The sequence below is a fragment of the Peromyscus maniculatus genome, chromosome 7, assembly GCF_049852395.1.
Source record: "Peromyscus maniculatus bairdii isolate BWxNUB_F1_BW_parent chromosome 7, HU_Pman_BW_mat_3.1, whole genome shotgun sequence".
NCBI lineage: Eukaryota > Metazoa > Chordata > Mammalia > Rodentia > Cricetidae > Peromyscus > Peromyscus maniculatus.
This window is the reverse complement of record NC_134858.1, coordinates 57,995,045-58,017,829: the sequence shown is the minus strand read 5'-3', so window position 1 is coordinate 58,017,829 and position 22,785 is coordinate 57,995,045. Positions and strand designations below refer to the sequence as shown.

Here is a 22,785-nt window from a genome sequence, read left to right as displayed (position 1 = left end):
AAACTATATAGGATAATCAGGAATACAGGTTAGTGGTTAGTCATTTATAACAATCAAAATTGTAGATATGTTAGGTATGCTTTCCAGATCATATAGAGATATATTTAGATAGATAAATGGTTTTCAAATACTTCAAAGACCTACAGGATATGGCATTTAAAATGTTTTGTTAACTTCAAGTTTTTCATGACAATGAGACACCTCTGCTTCTGGCAGCAATAATTTACTTCAGAGAAGATGATGGGTATTGAAGAAACTCCTTATGGAGTTTGCTTTCATTGTGGCAAGGTTAGCCACTGGGCAAAGAAACTGCTCTTGCCTTTGACTGCTGACAATGTGCTGTGCGGACTGGACATGCAGGGCACACAGGAAAAAGAACTGTTGAATTTTGCCAAAACAACGCAGAACAGTCCTTCAAAATTCCTGCTTCACAGAAGAGTCTGCCAGACATTCTTGCAGGACACAGAGGAAAGTGACTGATGAATTTTGCCAATAGAAGGCAGGACAGTCCTTCAAATTTCCTGCTTTACTGAAAAGTGCCAGATACTCTGGGCCTGTAGGCTGAAGATGGATGCCCCAACACTGCAGAGGAGCTTTAGGTGACTGTCCAGGCAGCCAACTGCCTCTGTTGTTAGGTAATATTATACTCTTCTGGGTCTTTGATGGAGTTGAAGACTGGATAGTTATAGTTGCAGTTTTTCTTTGTTATAATAGAAAGTAAGTTAGGTGTAAAATTTTGGATTCACTAAGATAGGATAGATAATGCATTATTTTCTTTGGACTACAAATGAACAGAATATTGTAAATGTAATTCTTACTTGATAACTGTTTTTGCTGTATGTAGTTATACTATGTTAAGTTAAAACCTTTCATTTTATTTAGACAAAAGGGGGAAATGTTGTAGAATATTATTTTAAGGTGTGTAACTTTTGTTTGTGTTGCACTGTGAAGTTGTGTTACTTTGCCTGTGTAAAACAGCTGATGGTCTAATAAAGAAATGAATGGCTAATAGTGAGGCAGGAGAAGGAATGGGCAGGGCTGGCAGGCAGAGAGAATATATAGAAGGAGAACTCTGGGCAACAAAAGAGCAGCCAGAGAAAGAGGAGGACTCCAAGGGCCAGCCACCCAGCTACACAGCAAGCCATGGTGTAAGAGTAAGATTTACAGAAGTAAGAGAACGGGAAAAGACCATAGGTAAGAGGTAGACAGGATAGGTTAAGTTAAGGAAAGCTGGCATGAAACAAGTTAAGGCCGAACGTTCATAAACAAGAATAAACCTCTGTGTGTGGTTTATTTGGGAGCTGGGTGGCAGACCTCCTTAAAAAAAGAGCAAAACCAACAACAAGGCAGAGATTCACCAGGAGACTCAGAAGAAGTTGGACATATGGTACAGAGCAGAGGTAACTGAGCCACATGACAAAATGTAGATTAATAGAAACAGGTTAATTTGAGATATAAAAACTAGTTAGAGACTATCCTAAGCTAAAGGCCAAACCTTCATAATTAATAATAAGCCTCCATGTCATTATTTGTGGGTTGGTGGTCCCAATGAAAAAGTACAGCTACAAACCACCTTCCCAACCAGGTAGTCATCTGCTAATTTGGATATACCTGTATAATTTAAAATACACTGCTGGGGTTGGGAATGGAGCTCAGTTGGCCAGAGTGCTTACCTAGAATGCACAAGGTCCTGAGTTTGATCCTCACACAGTGCATAAAGCTACACATAATGGTAGTGTGTACCTGTAAATCCTAGTATTGTGTAGATGGAAGAAAAAGGATCATAAATTCAAAGTCGTGATTCTTGCTACATGGTGATTTTGAGGCCGGTTTGTTTCAAAACAGAAACACCCCAAACTTGTCTTTTTCCATTTCCACAACTGTTCAAGCTGAGCATCATCATTTTCCTACCTCTGCCACTTCATGTATAGACTTACCAGTGTAACTGCTTATGGAGATGCTGAGGACAAGGGAGCCGCCGAACTCACAGTAGCACATGTGACTGAGTCATGTGACTGGGGATGGCAAGGCTCAGCAATGTCAAAACCGTTTAGTGGGGCCAGCAAAATGTCCCAGAGAGTAAAAATGCTTGTGCTGCACGCCTGATGACCCGGTTTGACCCCTGGGACTCACCGGAGGAAGGAGAGGACTGGCTCCTCAGCCTGCACCTGTAACTCTTATGACCTCTGCGCGCGCACACACACACACACATGCTCTATGGCTTGACCTAAATGTGCAAATACCTCTCTCTCTCTCTCTCTCTCTCTCTCTCTCTCTCTCTCTCTCTCTCTCTCTCTCTCTCTCATTCTCTCACACACAATAACATAATAATAATAATAAACAAAAAACCATTAATGCTATTATTAATATATTATATTAATAATATTAATATAGCTTGGTATTAATGCTAGATTGGGGTGATGGTGCATATGTAGCCTCCTTATACTGAGCCTAAAGGATTGGAAGTTTGAGGTCAGCCAATGTTACATGGTAAGACTCTCAGGAAATACCACCACAATCACTACCAGCAGCATCAACAAAGTGAACCCCAGAACCATCAACCCAGATATAGGTTAGTTACCCACATGAGGCCTTATTTTTCTTCTTTAAACCTGGTATAAAGTAGCTCCAATACCTGAATATTTTTTTCACATGGTGTTGGGATGATTTACATGAAATAAATCATGGGAAAGCTTTTTATCAAAGTTCTTGGCAAACAATCACTGCTTGACTCTTAACAGGTCCTAAATCACCCCCGAACAGCCCACGAATAAGCCAACATTGGACTCTAGGCCAGGGTGTGGTAATCCAAAACGGCTTTTGAAGGTAACAGACAATAAGCCAGATGAGGAGGAAATAGAGCCAACGATTATGGAGGACTGACTACATTTCACACTACCATGCAGCAAAGCATGCCCCAGGACACCAGAAGGCTCAGGGAGCTTAATTCTACCCCCAAGTCACAGAACAGGAGTGAGAGACGTGGGTTCAGACTGGCTGACATGGGGTCCTGCAGCTTTGGTTACCTCAAGGATTCTCACACTAGCACACATCAGAATCATCTGCAGGGCTTTCAAACTCCAGATTCAGGGCCTGGAGAGATGCTCAGGGTAAGAGCACTTGCTGCTCTTCTCGAGGATCCAAGTGGAGTTCCCAGCTCACACCCATAACCCCAACTTCAGTGGATCTGATGCCTCATTCTGGCTTCTATGGGCACACATATGGCATACACTCACACAGGCACATACGTGTAAATAAAGATAAGAACAAATCTTTAAAAACATACCTATAATCCCTCCTCTGACAGTTTCTCAATCACTTGGCCTGAGATGGGACCTAGAAATGTGTGTTTCTAGCAAGTTCTCAGGTGATGTCAAGACTGATGGTCTGGGATGCTGTGGGGACATCAGCAGAAACTAAAGCTGCCTATCCTGTGAGACTCATTGTGACGACAGACATCCCAGACTGCCAGAAACCTCCAGGAGAGTCCAGGACTGCCCTGGGAGTACACTATGGGATAGACAGAGAAAATATATTCTTGTTGGGTTCCTTGTCTAAGGGGTATGGTCTGTGACCTCAGATAAGGGACTCCCAGTGGGTGTTTTATTATTTATTCACTTGACAGGGAATAGACGCTCAGTCCTATAAGACACCATGCTATTGGCTGAAGGATTTGCCACTGAGCAAAACTCCTTTGAGGCCTCAGGAGGAACCACCTGCCAAGGACAGCTCAGTCATTGCAGGAAAAAAAGCCAGTTGAGACAGACAGACTCGCTGCTAGATCTCCCCAGAGAGCCTGTGTCCCACAGCCCTTCAGAGACATTACACTCACACACTCCAGGCATTGTCAAAACAGTGGCCATGCTGGGAGCAAGACCTCCCAGCCACAAGATGGTCTTAAAACCATGGCACACGGGACAGTGTGTATACCTTACAAATATATAAATTAAGAGGTCTACGTGGATACAAAAGCTTTCTAAGGGGACTGAATTCCATTCTCTGTCATGCTAGCTATTGGTGAGGACCTCGAAAACAAAGTTTGTTTTCAGTGGAGCCAGTATGAAAAATAGAAGGTATTATGTACAGGCTCGGCTTCGCTCGTGTCCACCATGGAAGCCCCTGGTGTTGTCGGGGCCTCTGGGCAGCCTCAGCACCCCTACAGGCAACCCATCTGCGGTCTGCATCTTCCGAGACAGCAGGGGACTTGCCCCTGGACTTTTCTCCTGTGTCCCCATCTCAGCTTGGCGTCGCCTGCGAACCCAGGGGCTGCCCGAGGGAGTGACGCTGCTGTCCGAGGAATAATCCATGCACTTCCGGAAGATCTCGGGGCTGGTGCTAAAGTTCAGTCTCCCTTCTTCAGCCAGTGGGGATTTTCTGGAGACGCCCTTGCGCTGGGCCAGGGGGCTGCTCCAAGGGCTTGAGCACGGGGAGGCATTTGGGCTCAGAAAGATATTCTGGTGACCGGAAGGGCTGAGCTTGTTGGTGGCCATATGCCGGCGGCCAGCCATGGGAGAGGTGGGATTGCTCTCAGGGTCAGAGGAACTGTTGGCAGAAGACTCATCCCCCATGTACTGCAGCTCCTCCACTCTCTTGTTCAGGGACCTGCTCAGGTGGGTACTTGCTGTGGACTCGTCATCATGGTTCTTATCTTTGAGGGGTTTCTTTTTGGGTGGCTTCATCCCAATCAAGACCGCTTTCATGTTGTCCCTGCCTTGAGATTCAGTGACCATGAATTCGTGGGCTTTAATGGCTGCATCTACCTCCTCGAACTCCACGATGGCACACTCTTGGGTCCCCACCTGGCTGTAGCGGCTGCTGATCCTCCGGATGTCGGGGGGCAGCTCTCTCCCAGGTTTGAGAATCCGCACCGATGAGATGACTCCAAAAGTCCCAAAGAGCTTGAGCAGATGCTCCATCACCTTCTCCTGCACCCTTCCATTCTTTTGGGGCGTGGCCGGGGCCCATAGCTTAGTAGACAGGTGTAGGTCATATACCAGCAGCATCTTGCTGGGGAGGTTCTCATTGGGGAACAGTGGCACAGGGGTGGTCCTCCTGACCTTCCGGTGGTCCTCATTCAACTCCAGCGTGACCGAATACTTCAGGGCATGTGCTGTGGTCCTCCAGTCCCGTGTGAGTTGTTTCACCTAAAGAACACAAAGCAGGTCTGAGTGGTACCTCCTCTCCTCTCCACACTTGTACATTCTGTATCCCCCTCCCGACCCCCCTCACCTCTGCAGCACCAATGACTTGAGTCATACCCAGTGGGGGAGACACTCAAATACCAACCAGTCGGAGAATGAGTAAAGGAAAACTTTCTCCAGCCACTTCTTCAATGGTTTCTTTCATTAAAAAATGTGTAATAAACTTTATTATAAAAATTTTCAAAAAAAAATCATATGGTGAAATTAACCAGACCCAAAGTCTACGTATCTCACTGAACAGTTAGAACAGCCATTCTGAAGCTGTGGGGTTTCACACTGAGCTTTACACTTTCACTATCAAATGTGTTTTACGCAGTTATCCACTACCCAAAATGAAAAATCCACAAAAGAGAACTAGAAAGATAACCAGCTTTAGATCCTCTTTCTTAACTCATGCCCACCACCTGCGTTCAGTCCTTCCTCATCCTAATTAATATTCTTTCTCCCTTTTCTACATGCTATACTGCACTCACATGCATAGTTGTTCACATACATGCATATGCTGTTGGCTAGATTCTGCATATCAGAGAGGACATCTCTTTTTCCTTTCCGAGATTGTGTGACTTCATTGAATATCATATATTCTAAGTCCATCCATTTTCCTGCAAATGTTGATTACATTTTTTTCTTTAGAGCTGCATAGTACACACACATACACACATACACACACACACACACAGGTTAAATGAACAGAAAAAATAGAGAGAAATACATTTGTACACAAAATTTAAAATAGCAGTTCACTCTCCAAGACTACTCAATAACTACATGCTATCACTGTTTCAAATACATATGTCACAAGTGAGTTTTGGGTAGTACTGGGGACTGAATGTAGAATGTCAGGCAAGCAGGCTTCCATGAGCTATAGCCCCAGCCCAGATTTTTCTTCTTCTTCTTTGAGACAGGGTTTCACTCGATAGTTCAAGCTGGACTCAAACTCATGACCCCTCCAAAACGCTGGGATCGCAGGCCGTCACACTGAATGGGCTGCTACTTTGGAAGGATTTGGAGGGTCTGGCATTCTCTGAAGCTGTGATTTACAGTTGATAAAGAGAAGCCCCCAAAAGATCTTCCCTGTTTCTCTGTAATCTCCCCCAAGAGTAACAGGCACAGACACCAAGTGGAATCACATTGACTGGGCCTCTTGAAAAATGATGAAACAACTCTTCCCTGTCCCTCCCAAGATGGAAACTGTGCGTATTGATGCTGCAGTATATGAAAAGCTATATTTATTTCATAAAACGGCAATTTTGTGGAGGCCCACTTCCAGTGAAGGATGTGCCAGGGAGATGAGTCATCCCCGAGAACTGGTGGATGTGGGTGGGGTGGGTAACCTGAGCCTGGATGGGGAAATTACCCAGAGTCCTCTGAGGCCTGGCCCATGAGGCTGATCTGCAGAGGAATCAGGAACTCCCCATGGGCTTCAAACAGAAAAGGCACAGAAAACAAGAAAGGAAGGCTCACTCCCTGGGCAGGGCAGGGCAACCTCCACAGAGTCCTGAGTCCTGACTGACACACTGCTGGAATGCGGGCACTGTCCACTCTGGCCTGTGTTCTCTCATTATTAGCACGAAAAAGCCCCAAGTCACCTACAGAGAGACCTTGGGGGGGATCAGCATGCCACAGAGAAGCAGACCTGAGACTACGGTTGGATTTCTAGTGAACAAGTCAGTCAATCGGGAATCCAGAAGAGAGTGAGATAGATGAAGGTCACTGCAAGGTTGTAGGAAAGCCAAGGCCTGGGATGATGGAGCCAGCTGTGAAAACAGCTGGGAAGGGAGCATGCGGGAGAGGCGAAGAAATCCTCCCTAAGCTTGAAGTCGGAGCACAGAAGCATGTGCTGCCTTACGAGGTAGGGTGAGAACTAGGGCAGGACCACGTCCTTCCAGAGAGGAGCGCTGTAGAAGACTAGGGAACACACAGAGGCGAGAGCCAGGTCCTCTGGGAAACCTTGGTTATCTATGGGCATCTCAGGTCTGTGTCTGTGGTACTTTACGACGGTTTCCAATATCACATCAGAAAAGGAACTGGGGGCTGGAGAGATGACTCAGTGGTGAAACGCACTGGCTGCTTTTGTAGAGGACTTGAATTCAATCCCCAGCACCCACATGATGGCTCCCAACAGTCTATAACTCCAGTTGCAGAGGATCTGATGCCCTCTTCTGGACTCTGAGGGTACTGCATACGCATGGTATATATACATACATACTCTAACACACACACATACACACATAAAATAAAATAAATGTTTTCCTTTAAGAAAGAAGTTTGGCCATGTGCAACCTCTAGAACTTTGTAAGTTTGTCAGAAACTCTGTGTGATGATGGACCATCATTGTCAACCTGACTGGGTTGAGAATGTCTATGGAAACAAACCTCCGGATGTATCTGTGAGGATGCTTCCGTAAAGATTTAACTGTCAGGGAAGATGAGCCCTAAACGTGGGTAGTACCATCTCAGGCCCAGGATCCCTGACTGAACGAAAAAGAGAAAACAAGACGAGCAGCCGCACTTCTCCCTGATTCCTGACTGTATGTCCCACGTGACCAGCTGCCTCACACGCCTGCTGCCATGCCTTCCTTGACCTGACGGGGTGCACCTTCAGCCGTGACCCAAAGCCTTCTGCCGTGGTTGTCAGGTGTTCGTCACAGTGACGAGAAGGGGCACTCATGCTTTGTACGCTCCCTGCGTTTGGCGCCTTCCTCTTGGATGTATCACATTGCCATTAGCAGGAAATCCTCGAGAAGGAAAAGAGTCTCTGCTCTGAGTTTGGGGGTGTGAATTAGGGGATGGGAATTTGGGAGTGTGAATGCAAGTGTGTCCACCTTGCAGCTCATTTTAAAGAGAGGATGCTCCTGAGTGGGTCTGTAAGTGGCAGCTAGGACAGGGGAGAAAGCCAGGGTGGCTCTTGAAGCCCTTGGGGAGCACATCGGGGGGGGCTTTTCCATTTAGGGGTCCCCAACCCTGGAAGTATTTTTCATGTCAGAACTTGTTCTCTGAACATGAAGCATGCCTTCCCATCTGGACTTTGCAATTCCTACTCATCCTCCAAGACCGCATCCCAACGCCACCACTCCAAGAAGACGTCTCGGTTCTCTAGACAGGGTCCATTGCTCTGATCAGCCAGTCCCCAAATGCCTTTATGTCTTCCATCAGTTTGTCTGTGGTTACCCTGAAGCATTTCGTGGACCTCTTATCTTTCGTTGGACTATAAGTGCTTCGAGGAAAGACGGGATGCCATATTCACTTAGTACCTCGTGCGCTTAACACAACACTCATCAAATACAAAGAACATTGTTTGATGAATGAATAAAAGAAAAAGAGTCCAAGAAGAAGGCAGAGCATACTAGGGAGCCGGGCAGAGACGAGCTCCAAGGCACAGAGCTTTTCCCATCACTCTCGGATAGAGTGTGCCGACATCTTGGCCAGGACCCACTTCTTATGTGGACCCACTCCTTACATAAGCCATTATGCAACAAGCTGAACGGTGCTTTTTCCATTCTAGTAAATACACGCCCTCCAGGGAGATACAGAGTTATTATTCCAACTGGTTAGTCAATCCTCGGAGAGCAGCACGTTTAGGGCCCCAGTTCTGCATCTGTCCACAGCAGGGACAGGCAGTCTCCTGCTTGGCTGCCAGTGCCCCCTCAGCATCGATCACTCTGGGACACAGAGTTCCCTTAGAGTTCCCTTTGGTATCCCAGAGAGCAGATCATGCTGGAGTCCCGGAGCAGGATTTTCTCCCTGAGTTCTGTGTGTTCTCTCCCATCCCATACTGACTCAGCTTATCAAGTGGAAGGCTTGACTGGGTGTCAGGCAATTCTAGACTGGCAGGCATCATCTCTCAAGGTCTCCAGGACCCTCTGTTCTGGTGTAGCACCCTCTGGGCATCCATGTGCCAGGCAAGATGACCCAAACTTTCCTGAGGACAAGTCACAGCATTTCTTAATCACCACCAGCTGAGATCTGTCCTAGCACTCAGAACCCTTTACACAGCAGGCAAATATATTCTCAAGAATGCTCTCATAACCCTTGTGTGTGTGTGTGTGTGTGTGTGTGTGTGTGTGTGTGTGTGTGCGTGTGCGCGCGCATGCATATAGGGAACCAGATGTCAATTTTGGGTGTCATTCTTCTCAGGATCTATACACTTTGCTATTTATTCATTTATAGTCAAGACAGGGCCTCTCACTGGCATAGAGCTCACCCAGTAGGCTAAGATGGCTTCTCCCTTAGCCCCACAGATCTTTTCCTACCTCCCCAGCTCCGGAAGTACAAGCATGGAACCAAGCTTGTTTTTTTGCATGTAGCTTCTGGGGATCAAATTCAGGTTCTCCTGCTTGTACGGTAAACACTTCATTGACTGAGTTAGTTCTGAGTGCCACTAAATCCCTTCTCTTGATAATTTTTCCCTTTTTCAGGTGTCATATTTATTTAAAAATTTGCTGGGCAGGAGGGCCTGTGGCTGAGGGGTGGGGTGCCAAACAAAACAACAACAGAATGTTTAACACCACAAAGGTCCACACCCCGGACACGAATGCCTTGAGCAGCCTCTGAGAAGCCGGCCTCACCTTTTTGAAGGAGGTGAGCAGCTTGACGCTCACGTAGCCCAGCTTGTTCCTTCGCACGTGCTTGAGCAGGAAGGCATCCTTCTCTAGGTTCTCATCCGAAAAGTAGAACTCAATCTGATCGACCAACTTCCTGATGAGCTCCTCGTCCGGGGGCTTCCATTCCGGCTCCAGTTCCTCGTGCTCATTCTCGCCTCCACTTGTCGTGGCGCTGCTGAGGCCAGAGGGAGACGCCAAGTTAGTTACGGGTTGAACTCTCACCCTCCAAATTCACAGATAGAAGCCACAGGCCCCAGGAGCCCAGAACCTGGCCTGATCTGGAGTCAGCCACTGTGGATGTTAATATAAGAGTGAGCCCATTATAGAGTTGGATGGTCCCCAATCCCATGCCGATGAGGTCCTCATGAAAGCCAGAAACTTGGGCACAGACACAAACCAGGAAATGGTTACTCAGGATGAAGGTAGAAATTTGGATGAAAACCAAGCCGGCTGGGGAGAAGCCTGGCAGATCCTTTCCTAGAACCATGATAGGGAGCAGGTCCCTGCTCCATCTCTTCCTTCTGCTACCATTTCTAAGTGTACATATTCTCCAAGCATCTATCCTTGAGTGTACATTTGATCTTATCTGAACTGAACCCTTCATTTATGACTTCTCTGTTGGTTATACACCATCTAGCATGTACCTGGTTGTCATAGCAACCCTTGGAAATTAGACTGGCCACATCTGAATTAGTTTCCTTAAAGGCAGTTGGCCACATGACCATAAAATATTCAGAAAGTTCTGTCCTCAGTCACCTGAGAAGTCAAGCTTTTGTTTTAACAAGTATAGAGGACCTTGAGAATAATAACACAGGGCAGAGGAGACAGCTCAATTGGTAAAGTGTCACACAAGTATGAGGACCTGAATTCAGATCCCCGGCACACAGGTAAAAAGCCAACACAAGGTGGTGCCTGACTGTAATCCCAATATTAGGGAAGCGGAGACAGAAAGATCCCTGGAGTGTCAGCCAGCAAGGCTAGACAAATTGGTGGAACCCAGGTTCAAAGAGAGGCTCTGTCTCAAAAAATAAATAAATAAATAAATAAATAAATAAATAAATAAATAAATAAATAAATAAATAAATAAATAAATAAGATAGAGCATGACTGAGAAGATACCAATATCAGCCTCTGTCCTCCACATATATGCACATGTACATGTATACATACAAACACGCCTACACAAAAATATGCTGAAAAATGGTGGTGGGGGGCGGTGAGTAAAAAAACAGATTCACCATCCACTGAGATTTTTGTGTCACTCAGATGCCAGCAAAATGCACTGGTTCCCAGATGACATACATGGTTTTGTCTTCCCTCCCCATCTTTCCACCTCCAGATGTGATTTTTAGAAGACAGTAGAGAAGAGGATCCGGATCGCAGGGCCTGTCCTGGAACCCTGGGCTTTTCAAGATGCTGCCATGCCAGAGATACTCCATACAAAAACAGAACTTGATCTGTTATCTGCCTGGGGGGAAACGTCTCTTCCTTCATGGCCATGTGGTCACAGCCACTGGGGAGTACAGTTCAAATGAGACCCAATGTCCACTCAAGGGTAGATGCTCAGAGGATATGAACATTTAGAAATGGGAGGAGAAAGGAGAGGCAGAACAGGCAGGTATGTGAGGGAACGAAACCAAGCAGAACAAGACACCTATGCCAGAGGGAAGAGGGCATGGAGAAGGTGGGTGACAGTGTTTAGTCTTGTGATGAGGTACAGGAGGACCAGGTGGAGCATGGGAGCCCAGATAAACATGCTCTGGATGGGTGTCTCTGGAGGGGTCTTGCACAGACAGGGAGGTCTGACTGTGCCCCATCCTCCCAGGCCCATGTGAGGTGGGAGATGGGTGCTGTGCAGAGAGGAAGCAGACACAGCCGACCTTGGGAAGCCCAGGGCTCCAGCCTAGGTCCTGAGAGGCAGAGGCTCCACTCAATGCCTTTTTTCTACCTTGCTTTGTTTATGAGTTCACCTTTGATCGGGCATCAGCTGCTCCAGTTCAGGAGTAGAACTTATTGGTCTGCCCCCTCTCTGTGTGAGTCATTTGTAGTAAGTTCTATCGTTTGCCAGTGCACCAGAGTCCAGCCCAAACTCTCCACTGGCCATCATCATATACCCCATCCTATGCACCCCCACCCCCACCTCCTAACAGACATCTTTATTGGCAGGGCTCAGAATCCCTAGGTGTTTGTCATCATTTTCACTGGTGTAGTGTCTGAAGGCATCCCATTACAAAATGAGAATCTGGGGTCACTTAAATCCCATGGCCTCTTCTTCCAACGTTAAAATTTTTATTTTACTATTGGTTCTTTACTAGCCTTCTGTCTGTCATCTGTCTGTTTTGGGATTTGTAGACAGAGTTTCATGTAGTTCAGACTAGCCTTGAACTCATTATGTAACCAAGTGACCTGTTCCTCTTGCCTCCACCTCCCAGGTGCTGGGAATATAAGTGTTCACCACCAGGCCCAGTTTACACGGTGATGGCTATCCAGCCCAGGGCTTCACGCGTGCTAGGTAAGTACTCTGGCAGTGGGGCCACATCCCAGATCTGTTTGCTTTTGAGCGTACATTTCAGATGGTCTCTTACTTCATTCGCATCCCCTCAATCACTGCTCATTATATAGATATGTGCTGTATCGTCCCACCTTTCACAGTCTCCCCTTCCGCTTCCGACCTTCCAAATTCGATTGGAAGAACTTCTGCTCCATTTTCCATAGTTTATTACCTCTCTCTATGCTGCAAAATAATATTGCAAGTGCTGTCTAGAGATAGGTACGAAAGTTGAAAGTTAATCTGTTTTATTATTGTGGCTGTGTAAACACATTCCCTGCAGGGCAGTTATTTGCTAAGATAACATTTGTTTAAGTGCTGGGTGGGGATCAAATCCAGGGTCTTGAGCATACTAGGCAAGCTCTCTACCACAGAGCTACACATCCACCTCTTTTGAGACAGTTTTGTTTCTCCGTTTTTGTTTTCGAGGCGGATCATACAATGGTGGCCAGGCTAGCCTTGACATCACTGTGTTGTTCAGGCTAGCCTTGGATTCTCCAGATCTTAGTGCCCATACTTTCCATGTGGTGGGATCATAGAATGCACTGCCACACCCAGCTAAGGGTGTATTTCTTTTCTGAACGTGTCCTATTAGTTAAGTGACCGTCTGAACTGATCTGTGCTTATCCGTCCTTGCGTGCATCTGTCTTTGCCTTAGTAGTGAAGAACAGTTTTTGATCCTCAGACTGTATGACTGTATCCTCCTGCTTTTTTTTTTGCATGTGCCTGTGTGTGTGTGTGTGTGTGATAATGTGCACATGCATACGGGTACATAAGTACGTGTCTGGTTTACAGGCGGACCACCATGCCTGCCCCACATTGATGTGGGTCCTGGGGATCCAAATTCTGGTTCTCATGCTTGCACAGCAAGTACATCACTGACTGAGCCATCTCCCAGTCCTTGACTGTTCTCTTTTAAGCGCATACTGTTCTTATTTGGTGGGTACAGTAGCTTAAATTCCCTCTCAGGGTATTGACTGGAGCGCTGACTTTTTAAACACCCAAGTGCTGACTGTTTAAACACCGCACCTCTGTGTTCTGGGGTGCCCGTTCTTCTAATTATTTTTCACGCTATTGCTTTGCTTCAAGTGACGAATAAACAATTCACTTTTTTGTTTAAAATTTCAATAAGCTTATTTTAGAATAGTTTTAGAGTTGCAGAAAAGTTATTAAAATAGCAGAGTGAGTTCCATATGCCTCACACCAGGCATATTTATTATTAATGTCTCCTAATACTGTGGTGGACTTCTTAACAAGGACAATTATGCAGTATCATTAGCTGAAGTACATAGTTAAGACTTCCATCATTTTCCCCTAAAGGATCCCACCCAGGAATCCTGATGACATGCTGTATTACATATCTCCCGAGGCTCCTCTTGGCTCTGACTTTCTTCAGATGTCCTTATCTGTGATGACTTGGACAGTGTTGGAATGTACTAGTTACGTATGTACTAGTTACGTAGTTACGTGGAATGTCTTGCCATTGAGGTTTCTCTGTTGCCTCCACCGTGATTATTTTAAGGCATAGGATCCGGGAAGGAGGACCACAGGGGTAAACTTCCATCCTCCGTACATCACATTAGGATACAGTTAGCAACATGACTTCGCACTGTGCTGGAAAGGTTTCTCCACCTAAAAGCATTCCTTTCCCTTGGAAGAAATCAGGTCCCTTGCCTCCTCTTTGGGAGGGACGCTAAGCTCTGTGTACTAGTCAGAAGGAGGAGGACCTGGTACCTCTCTTAGTGGGTTAAATGGCTCCCTCTGAAGCTCTCTACCCTTGTTGGTTTTCTTCCCAGTTGGCTCTAAACACTTCATGGGGGCAGGCTCCAATGTAGAGCAAACACAAGAGAATCACCCGGCTTTTCCCTGCAGCTGCAGCTCCCCTTAGCCTCCCCAGAACTCGGCGACACCTTCAGTTCCTTCAGAAACAACCTCACTTCCTTCCTCCTGCTCGGCAATACCTGCCATGTTACCCGACTCTCTGCTGCTAGACAGAGGCTGGCAAACACGTCTAAAGGGAAAATGTAAATTAAATTACCCGTCAGATATTGCCTTTCTTTTTATTCTTGTATTTTCATACATTTCCCGAGCAGAGCCTTTCTGTGTTCCATCTCCCACCTCCTCCCACCTCCCGCACTGTATTTTGGGCTCCAGCCTCCTCCACACAACACCACATCACATATTGTGAAGAGGCTGTTGGAGTATGCAGCTGTTCTATCTTGACGATATTACTACTGATGGCAACACGGTCCCCATTGCCCACCGGACGAAGCCTCCAGTGCTTAGCTGCATATTCAGATGCACTTAGAACCCAGCTGTCTCCACCAGGCAGGCTCAGATCCACTTACTTTCCTCAGTGTCCTTTGCTCCAAGCAAACAGAAAGACCCCTGTATCACAAGCTTCCTCGATTCACACCTTTACACACGCTACTTCTGACTCCTCGAATGGCTTGCTGCCCCCCCCCTCTTAGCCATGCAGCTCCCAAGTGACCTTCCAGGGGGGAAATAGCCTTCACTAGTGCTCTTCTGTATCCGTGTCCTTGCTCCTCATGTGCGCGTATTATTAGCACCCCCCCTCCCCAACGCCAAGTTGAAGATACAAGTCAGATTGGCTTCTCTTATTCTGGTACCATTTAAGAGGCTTGCACATAGTAGCAAGTTTTAAAAGTGTTTGTAATATAAAGCAAATAGGTTTTGTTAAAGTAATTCATATCTACAGAGACCTTTGTTGTTGTTGTTTTGGGACAAGATCACTATGTAGCCTTGGCTGGCCTAGAACTCTGTTTATAGACCAGTGTGGCTTTGAACTCAGAACTCTGCCTCCTGAGTGCTGAAATGAAAGGCGTGCACCACCATACCTGGCTCTCAGAGACTGTTCTAGAAATGAAGTATACTTACTGGTAAATATATATGAACTCGTCTTGAAGAAGACGTGAGGATATAGATGAGCTCAGTTGGTAGGGTGTTTACCAAGCATAGAGGAAGTCCTGAGTTTGATCCCAGCACCTCATAAAGTAGGTATGGAGATGCATGCCTGTAGCTCGAGCTTTTGAAAAGCAAAGGCAGGAGGACCAGGAGTTTAGTTACCCTAAATTATCTAGAAATTTCAGGCTATCCTAGGCTATGCCCATCTCAAAAAAACAAAAACAAAAACAAAAACAAAAAACAAAACAAAAAAGCCAGAGGCTTCAAGTTTTATACTTAAACATTGCTGTTCACATAAAACATTGCAAACTGAGAAGGTCTTTTGCTATGATTGTAATTTGGTTTGAAATTAACACAGCGGGTAGAAACTGGATCAAAATAGATGATTGGCTTCGGGCAGCACTCCTGTAATATTTATCTTTTTTATAAGGAATTTGGGGGGAAATTGAGTAAAATCTCCAAAGCTGTTTTTCTCATAAAATCTCAAACTAATGTGGGTGTGTTGACTCAGTGGTTAATCAAAAGACATTCTGAGAGTGGAAAACACCCAAACGAACATGGAGTCACGAGATCCTCACCAGGCCTTCCAGCCCAGGGAGAGTGTGTGCATTCATACTAATCTATCGGCGTGTTTGGGCCACAGAGGCAAGGACATCCATGAAGAACAACAAGGACAGGGAACACAAAGAGGAAAGACCGTGTGTAAAACCACTTCTGTTCAGAACTGTCTGTGTAGTGTGTTTTTGATTCACTTCTAAATAAGAGACTGAGTCAGAGTTAGTTCCAAAGAGGGCAGTCAACGTGACAAAATATACAGACACCAAAGGATTCTGGGCTGAGGAGGGAGCTCAGTGGCAGAGCACCTGCCTAGCTTGCACAAGGCCCTGGGTTCAGCCTTCAGCACTGCAGAAAGACAGAAACAAACGATAACAGTTGGGGCTGAGGAGATGGCTCAGCAGGTAAGAGCACTTGGAAGTTTGGTTCCCAGCACCCACACTGGGCAGCTCGCAGCTGATTTCTGCTCCAGGAAACCCAGTGCCCTCTTTTGGCCTCAGATGGCACCTGCACACACATGAGTCAGTCACACACACACATTTAAAAAATCCTTCCCCCCCGCCTTTTCTTTCTCTTTTTTAAAATAATGGCTCTTCATTGAGATATGCAGAAAACATCTGGAGATGCTCTCAGCTTTGGAAAAGGTGTCAAATCATGTTTAGGTGCCACTGGTGACGGCGGTATGTGCTTCATGGATGGCCCACCAGTTCTCATCTATTCTTACAGACATCATAGGGAGTCAAAATCCTCAGTGTGAAAAAAGGGAAATAACAGCAAAATCATGTAATGTTAAAATTGAATTATTATACAGATTAATTTTTAAAAGCAGTCCTGGGCCTGGAAGGACCCTGAAGGTGATGGTGCCCTGGTGGAAACAAGCACTTTTGATATTAGGTCTTGGTTTCTAAACCCTTTCTCACTCGTGTTCCAGAAAGCCACGGATTCCTGTGGGAATGGCTAATTTCCATGACTGGAGCAGGAAAAGTACAAATGAAGCCTGGAATGTGTAGTTCCTGAAAGTGAGGTCCTGCTCAAAACCAAAAGGACGTGCATCCAAAGGGTGCGTAGGGTGAAGGGACTTCTCCAGCTACACAATAGACAGTCTAAACATCGAAAGTAATGACTGTGACTAATTATAACAAAAGAAAACATGTAAAAATCCATGAATAGAAATGAGAGGAAGCTCAAGCTTGAGGAAAGGCCCTCATTTAAAGCACTCAGTAAGATTGTTAACACTGACACAGAAATTACGATGAGATAATTAACTCTTTCTTCTGGCCTCATTGGGAGGAAGCCTTGGACAATCCAGAGTTCTTTTCCAAAGGAGAGGGGTTGGAGAGGTGGCTCAGTGGTTAAGAGCACTGGCTGCTCTTCCAGAGGACACAAGTTCGGTTCCCAGCATTCACTTGACAACTTACAAATGACCTGTTAACTCCAGATCCACATATCTGATACCCTCTTCTGGCCTCCATAGGCACTGCGTGTATGTGATACACAGACATGCAAGCAAAACATAAAATAATGAAACCAAATTTTAATTTAAAAACAAATATCTCCCATCAAAGAAGAAAGTCTGTGATTTGATGGCTTTGCTGCTGGAATTCATCAATATTTAGGAAAGAATGAATACCAGTTCTTCTCAAACTTATTCCCAAGAGTTGATTGGATGAAATACTCCCGAATTTGTTTTACAACTATTGCTCCATTATTAGAGCCAGACAGGGGCACTACAAGAAGGGATGTTATAGTCCAAAACTCCTGAAGAGCACAGATGCAAACAGATTTCAATAACAGATTAAAAGGGTTATTACCCACTAGTTAGAGAGTGCACCTGCAGCCCCAGCTTCTTGGGAGGCTCAGGCAAGAAGAGAGACCACTTATCCTAAGAGTTCATCAGCCTGAGCAACATGCTGAGACTCTATTTCTTAAAGCTAAAACAATCAAGAAAAACAAAAGGGCTGGGTCTGGAGAGATAGCCCAGCAGTTCACAGCATTACTCCTCGTACAGAGGACCAGTGTTCAGTTCTTAGCACCCACGTCAGGCAGCTGGCAACCACCTGTAACTCCAGCTCTGGGGGAGCTGATGCTTTCCTTTGGCATCTGGGGGAACCCACATGCCCATATATACATAATTAATATAAATTTAAATTTTTTAAATTAAAATAAATAAAAGTATCATCCACCATAATCAAGCAGGACTTATTCCTGGAGTGCAAGGATGGTTCAACATATACAAATAAAAAAAGCTGTGGTATATCCATCAATGAAGACAGGAGGACCACAAAGACAGATCTGTATGACAGAGAAATGCCTTTAACCATACAGTCAAATTTAGCACCAGTAATGGTGAGATGATGTCTCCTGAGGTGACGTAACAGTGTCAAGGGACAGCCTACGAAATACTCTCGCCAAAATGGTTAGTCCAAATTTAATTAACCCCTTAGCCCCTAACTTCTGCTACTACAGGAAGTCTATGGCACAGTGGAATAAGTTAATGAAACTATGGAAACTGACCTAAAAGTGAGACACTTGAAAAAAATGCCTGGTCTTTATATTCTTCAACTATTAAAACATTAGAAGAAAGAAAGAGGTTAAGAATGTTCCAGATGAGGGTTTCTTAAACTTTCCCCCTAGCAACCCCTTTTTGCCCAGAATTTTTATATGACTTTAGATATACAGAGGTATATAAACTAAATATTTATTGGTGATAAATAATAAAGACATTTATTTTAAAATAACTCATTGATAATAATTTTTAATTTTATTTTATGCACACGGGTATTTTTGGCTGCATGTATGGCTCTGCACCACTTGCATGAAGTACCCATTGAACCCAGAGCATCCCCTGACTTGGAGTTATAGCCGTGTGGGTGCTGGAAATCAAACCCAAGTCCTCTGGAATTGCAGCTGGAACTCTTAACCATTGTGCCATTTCTCCAACGCCCTAATTTTATCATTTATTAAAGACAAAACCAATTGGCACACAAATGCTGAGATGGACATGCTTACTCTTACAGAAGAAGTGGAGCCTTGGCTTATACTTGGTACTGCAGGATGAAGGGCATTCTTCACATTTTTCAGAGATGGTTATTGTTTTGATTAATATTTTTCATTGTCAATGCTGACAACATTGCTTTGCATAAATATGTAATGCAAAGTGGTAGAAAATGTCTAGAGCCGCTTCAGAATTGACTGGAAGCTCTGTGTCAAGGACAAGCCAAAACTCACTTAAAACTATTTCCGTGAAGCTCAAGTCAGCAACGCAGAGAGCAATTTTTAAAATCAACCAGCCAATCAGGAGTTGGAGAGATGGCTTACAGGTTAAGAGTGTTTGCTGCTCTTTCAGAGGACCCGAGTTCGAGTCCCAGCACCCATTTTGGGCAGCTCATAACTACCTGCATCTCCAGTACCAAGGGACTGCACACTTTTCTCTGGTCTCTGTGGGAACCTGCACTCATGTACACCTCCATAATCCAATTAAAAATAGAATAAAAGTAAAACCTTAAAATCAAGCAATTAAAAAATTAATTTGATATACACCAAGGAATGACTAACTAGAAAAAAATAGAAAGCCTGTGTTTTCCATAATTAAACCATCATGTTTCTATGAGAGCAGAACCCTTTGTACACTCAGCAAAAACACTGCAATCAATAATACCATCCCACAGTCTTGAATCTGAGTCGAGGTGTTTGGGGCAGCATTTGCTGGCATTTGGCGGTGTGGCAGCATGCACATGGCAAAATGTGTACACTAAGCTTGGCAGCAAGGCTGCAGCGAAGTCACAACATGGGCAAGCACTACCAGAAACATCTCACATTTGCTAGAGACTTTTATTGTTGCTAAATTGTTCAGAACATTGCCACATTTGGGGAGCGATGCCTTCTTCTGGTCTCCATGGGCACCTGCATTTCCCCCTCCCAGGGTCTGGCTCAGCTGCTGTCTTTACAGGTTTACCATTTTTAGGAAGCTGAACTCTCTACTAAAAGATTCTTCTGAAACAGCACACTAGGCAAACTCTGCCTGAACTGACTGGCTGCTGGTTTGAGACAGCTTTAGAAGATGACTGCGGGATGACGTTGAACATGGTACTTGACTGTTAAGACGATCTGGGAGGTTATATTAGGGAGTTACTGCTCATTTTCCAAGTTGGCAATGGTAGTGTTAACAGCTTCCTAGGGCACATCCCTGTTAAGTGTCACAAGATGAAGTATTTCAGGTGTGTCTCAATGTACAGCATGACTTCCACATGGTTCTGGAGAAACCGTGTGTATCATATGCATCTAACAAATACGGCAAAGTGATAACAGTAATAGTTCATGTATTCCTTGTGCTCAGGACTAGGTACATGGATGTGGAAAGGGGTAAGACAAAGCCCCTGCCTCTAAGGGTCTCGCTGTCTCACAGAGGGGGACATGTGGCTTTTCACACCATGAAGTGAGTGTTCTCATCCCCCACACAGTTACTAGGTGCCTGCTCCGTTCTGGTGCTTCGCCAGGAGCTGCAGGCACAGAGCTTAGAGACCTTCCAGGGAGGTGTAACTGTGGATTTAGGACTCTAAAAGGTGTTAGACCTAAAATTCACAGAGTACCAAACAACACAGAGGAGAGAGACCGACCTAGCTCACCCAGGGAGGGGCACGGGGACTGTGGGGAAGAGGCTGAAGTTTGCAAGACTGACAAGAAATCCAATAGAGAGTGGAGATGTGGGTGGGCAGAAGCACGCAGGCCAACACCCCCTCCCCCCACATGCCACCATGCTCAGGGGACAGTGCCCCAGGAGCATGAAATCAGACAGAAGGCAGCCATGGGCTGAGGGGATGAGGTGGGTGGGTGTTAAATCTTAAGCAGATGTAGGAACTGGGGCTCCTTCTTCAGGCACCGGGAGCCGAGAACATCCATATAGAGCAGCTGCTGCCTCAGCACACTGGACCCAGACAGGAGACAGCATTCTCCTGCCTCTGGCTGAATCTCCACATGCTCTAGGTGTCTGCCCATCAGGCTTTGTCAGCTCCACTAATCTGAAGAGCCACAGGGACTTTCAGGGACCAACTCTATGCCAGCAGGCAATATAAAGTATTGTGGGCTGAAGGCTCCATGATCCTTGAGCTGCTGGAGCTGAGAGTGATGAAGGGTGGCCCTGGAGTGACCTGTGAGGGACAAGGGAAAAGGCCCTGAGGATCTGTTTCTCCTAGGACTCCGTAGAGAATCTTTCTAGAACCAAGAAATAAGTGGGGCCTTCGCCTTAGCTGTTTAGGAGGGAGCAGCTTTTTGCTATAGTCACAGACAAGCAAAGCCATAGGGTATTCTGCATGACCTCTGGGGTTATCTGGCTTGGCGGCTGTCTTTATATGCTCATCATTTTTATGCTGGGCATAGAGAGAGCTTTTTGTACAATGGATGCCAGGACACGAAATTATGTCACCGTTCCTGCCCTAAACTGTAAGACTGGCCTTTTCTCCTACAACGGCTGCCTCTGCTGATCTGGCCTGAAATTCTGGGTTCCAGACCCTTTTAACCAGGGTCCCGTCTCTTTTAACTGGGGATGGGGCAGCCCTGGGGGTGGCCCCAGTGTGCTCCCTTTTTGGAACTGAGCCTTCTCTTAGTGATAGAGGAGGTACTTCCTCGGGGTCTTCACAGTTGAGAGCCTGTGCAGAGCATCTCAAAGGAGGACTCTTACCAAAGGCCCTTGGCATTTCCCAGCATTTGCTAGTGTCGTTACCGTGTCTCTTTTCTCATTGGCTCCATGGGATGTCTCTTGAACCGCAATAAGAAAACCATGGTTGCAAAGGGCCTACGTTAGCGATGGGTGTCTGGCTGAGGAGAAAGCTCAGGGCCCAGGGGCAAGGTCAGACGGGTGCCATACCAACTATAAGCCACTCACCAGTGAGCAGTGGGGGAGCCAGCCCCAGGCACAGAAGGCAGCCAAGCAGGCAGACAGCAACAGGAACCCCCAGGCTAAGGTGAAGCAGCAAGGCCTTCGGCCATCTCAGCTGAGGGCAATCTCTCCACCAGGAAATCACCCCCTCCTGGACGCCCCCATCAGCATATGTCAGCTGTGCCTGGCCTGCGCCCACCCAGAGGCCGAGTGAAGCCATTAGGCAGATGATCAGAGCAGATGATGATGGTGATGAAGGATCTTTAGGACCAAAGCCATCAGGAGGCCCAGCCTCAGGGGCAACTCCAGGCTAGGTCAAGTGTCTAGTGGGGTGCATGTACCGAAAGGGGCGTCTCCTTCAGAAGTAGAGATGGTGAGGTTGGCCCATGCAGATCTCTCTTTTTGGATCGCAGAGCACCCTTCAAGTCCGGGTCCCTCAGATCCCCGCCCCCATCCCAGGAAGCCTTGTCAATCAAGAATCAAAACCTGCTGAGGGTTGGGGCACAGACTGCCCCCAAAAGCGGGCGCTGACTCAGTCTGCAGTCTCTGTGGCGGGGCTGAGTCAACCCCTCTGCCCTGGTGAGTTGTCGCGCATTGGGGAGCCCCGTGTACCCCCGCCAGGCCCGCGCCACCTCGCCTACCTGTGCCCGCGGCTCGGCTCCTCCTCGCTGGCGCTGCCCCAGCCTGGACTGAGGTACCGGGCTGGGTCCCCCGCTGCCTGCGCAGAGGTCCCTTCCGCGTCCTCCTCCAGATCCTCCACGTCCTCGGCCTCCTGGATGGCCACACGGATCTGCACCGTGGTCTCTGGCCCCGGCAGAGCCTGATCGCCGAGCTGGGCCATGGCTGGCAGGGTCCCCGCGCGGCGAGGCCCGGCCAGCCGGGCGGCCGCGATAGCTACGGTCGCGCGTGGGCGGCGCGCGCACGGCGGCGACTCAGCCCCGGGGAGGGACGGGGGTCGCGATCCGCCCCACGCCGCACCGCGGGCACCGCCCTGAGCGCCCGCGCAGGGACTGCGCGGAACGACTCCCGGCGCTGCACAGGCCTGTCCCGGGGTAAATCCCAGACCCAGTCCCTCCCC

General features: G+C 46.7%; 1 protein-coding gene across 2 annotated transcripts; it reads right to left on the bottom strand.

Annotated features, from left to right (window-relative positions):
• Positions 1-2,355: 2,355 nt before the first annotated feature.
• Larp6 (La ribonucleoprotein 6, translational regulator) lies at positions 2,356-22,785 on the bottom strand. 2 transcript variants are annotated; one of them, XM_006971462.4, is made up of 3 exons: positions 22,349-22,785; positions 9,769-9,979; positions 2,356-5,144 (listed from the first exon to the last, which is right to left on the bottom strand). In XM_006971462.4, the coding sequence occupies exons 1-3, from the start codon at positions 22,546-22,548 to the stop codon at positions 4,077-4,079; spliced, it is 1,479 nt and encodes a 492-aa protein (XP_006971524.1). In that variant the 5' UTR covers positions 22,549-22,785; the 3' UTR covers positions 2,356-4,076. The 2 variants fall into 2 exon arrangements, with proteins under 2 accessions (XP_006971524.1, XP_015859129.1); XM_016003643.3 differs by having other exon boundaries at positions 9,769-9,976; positions 22,349-22,654.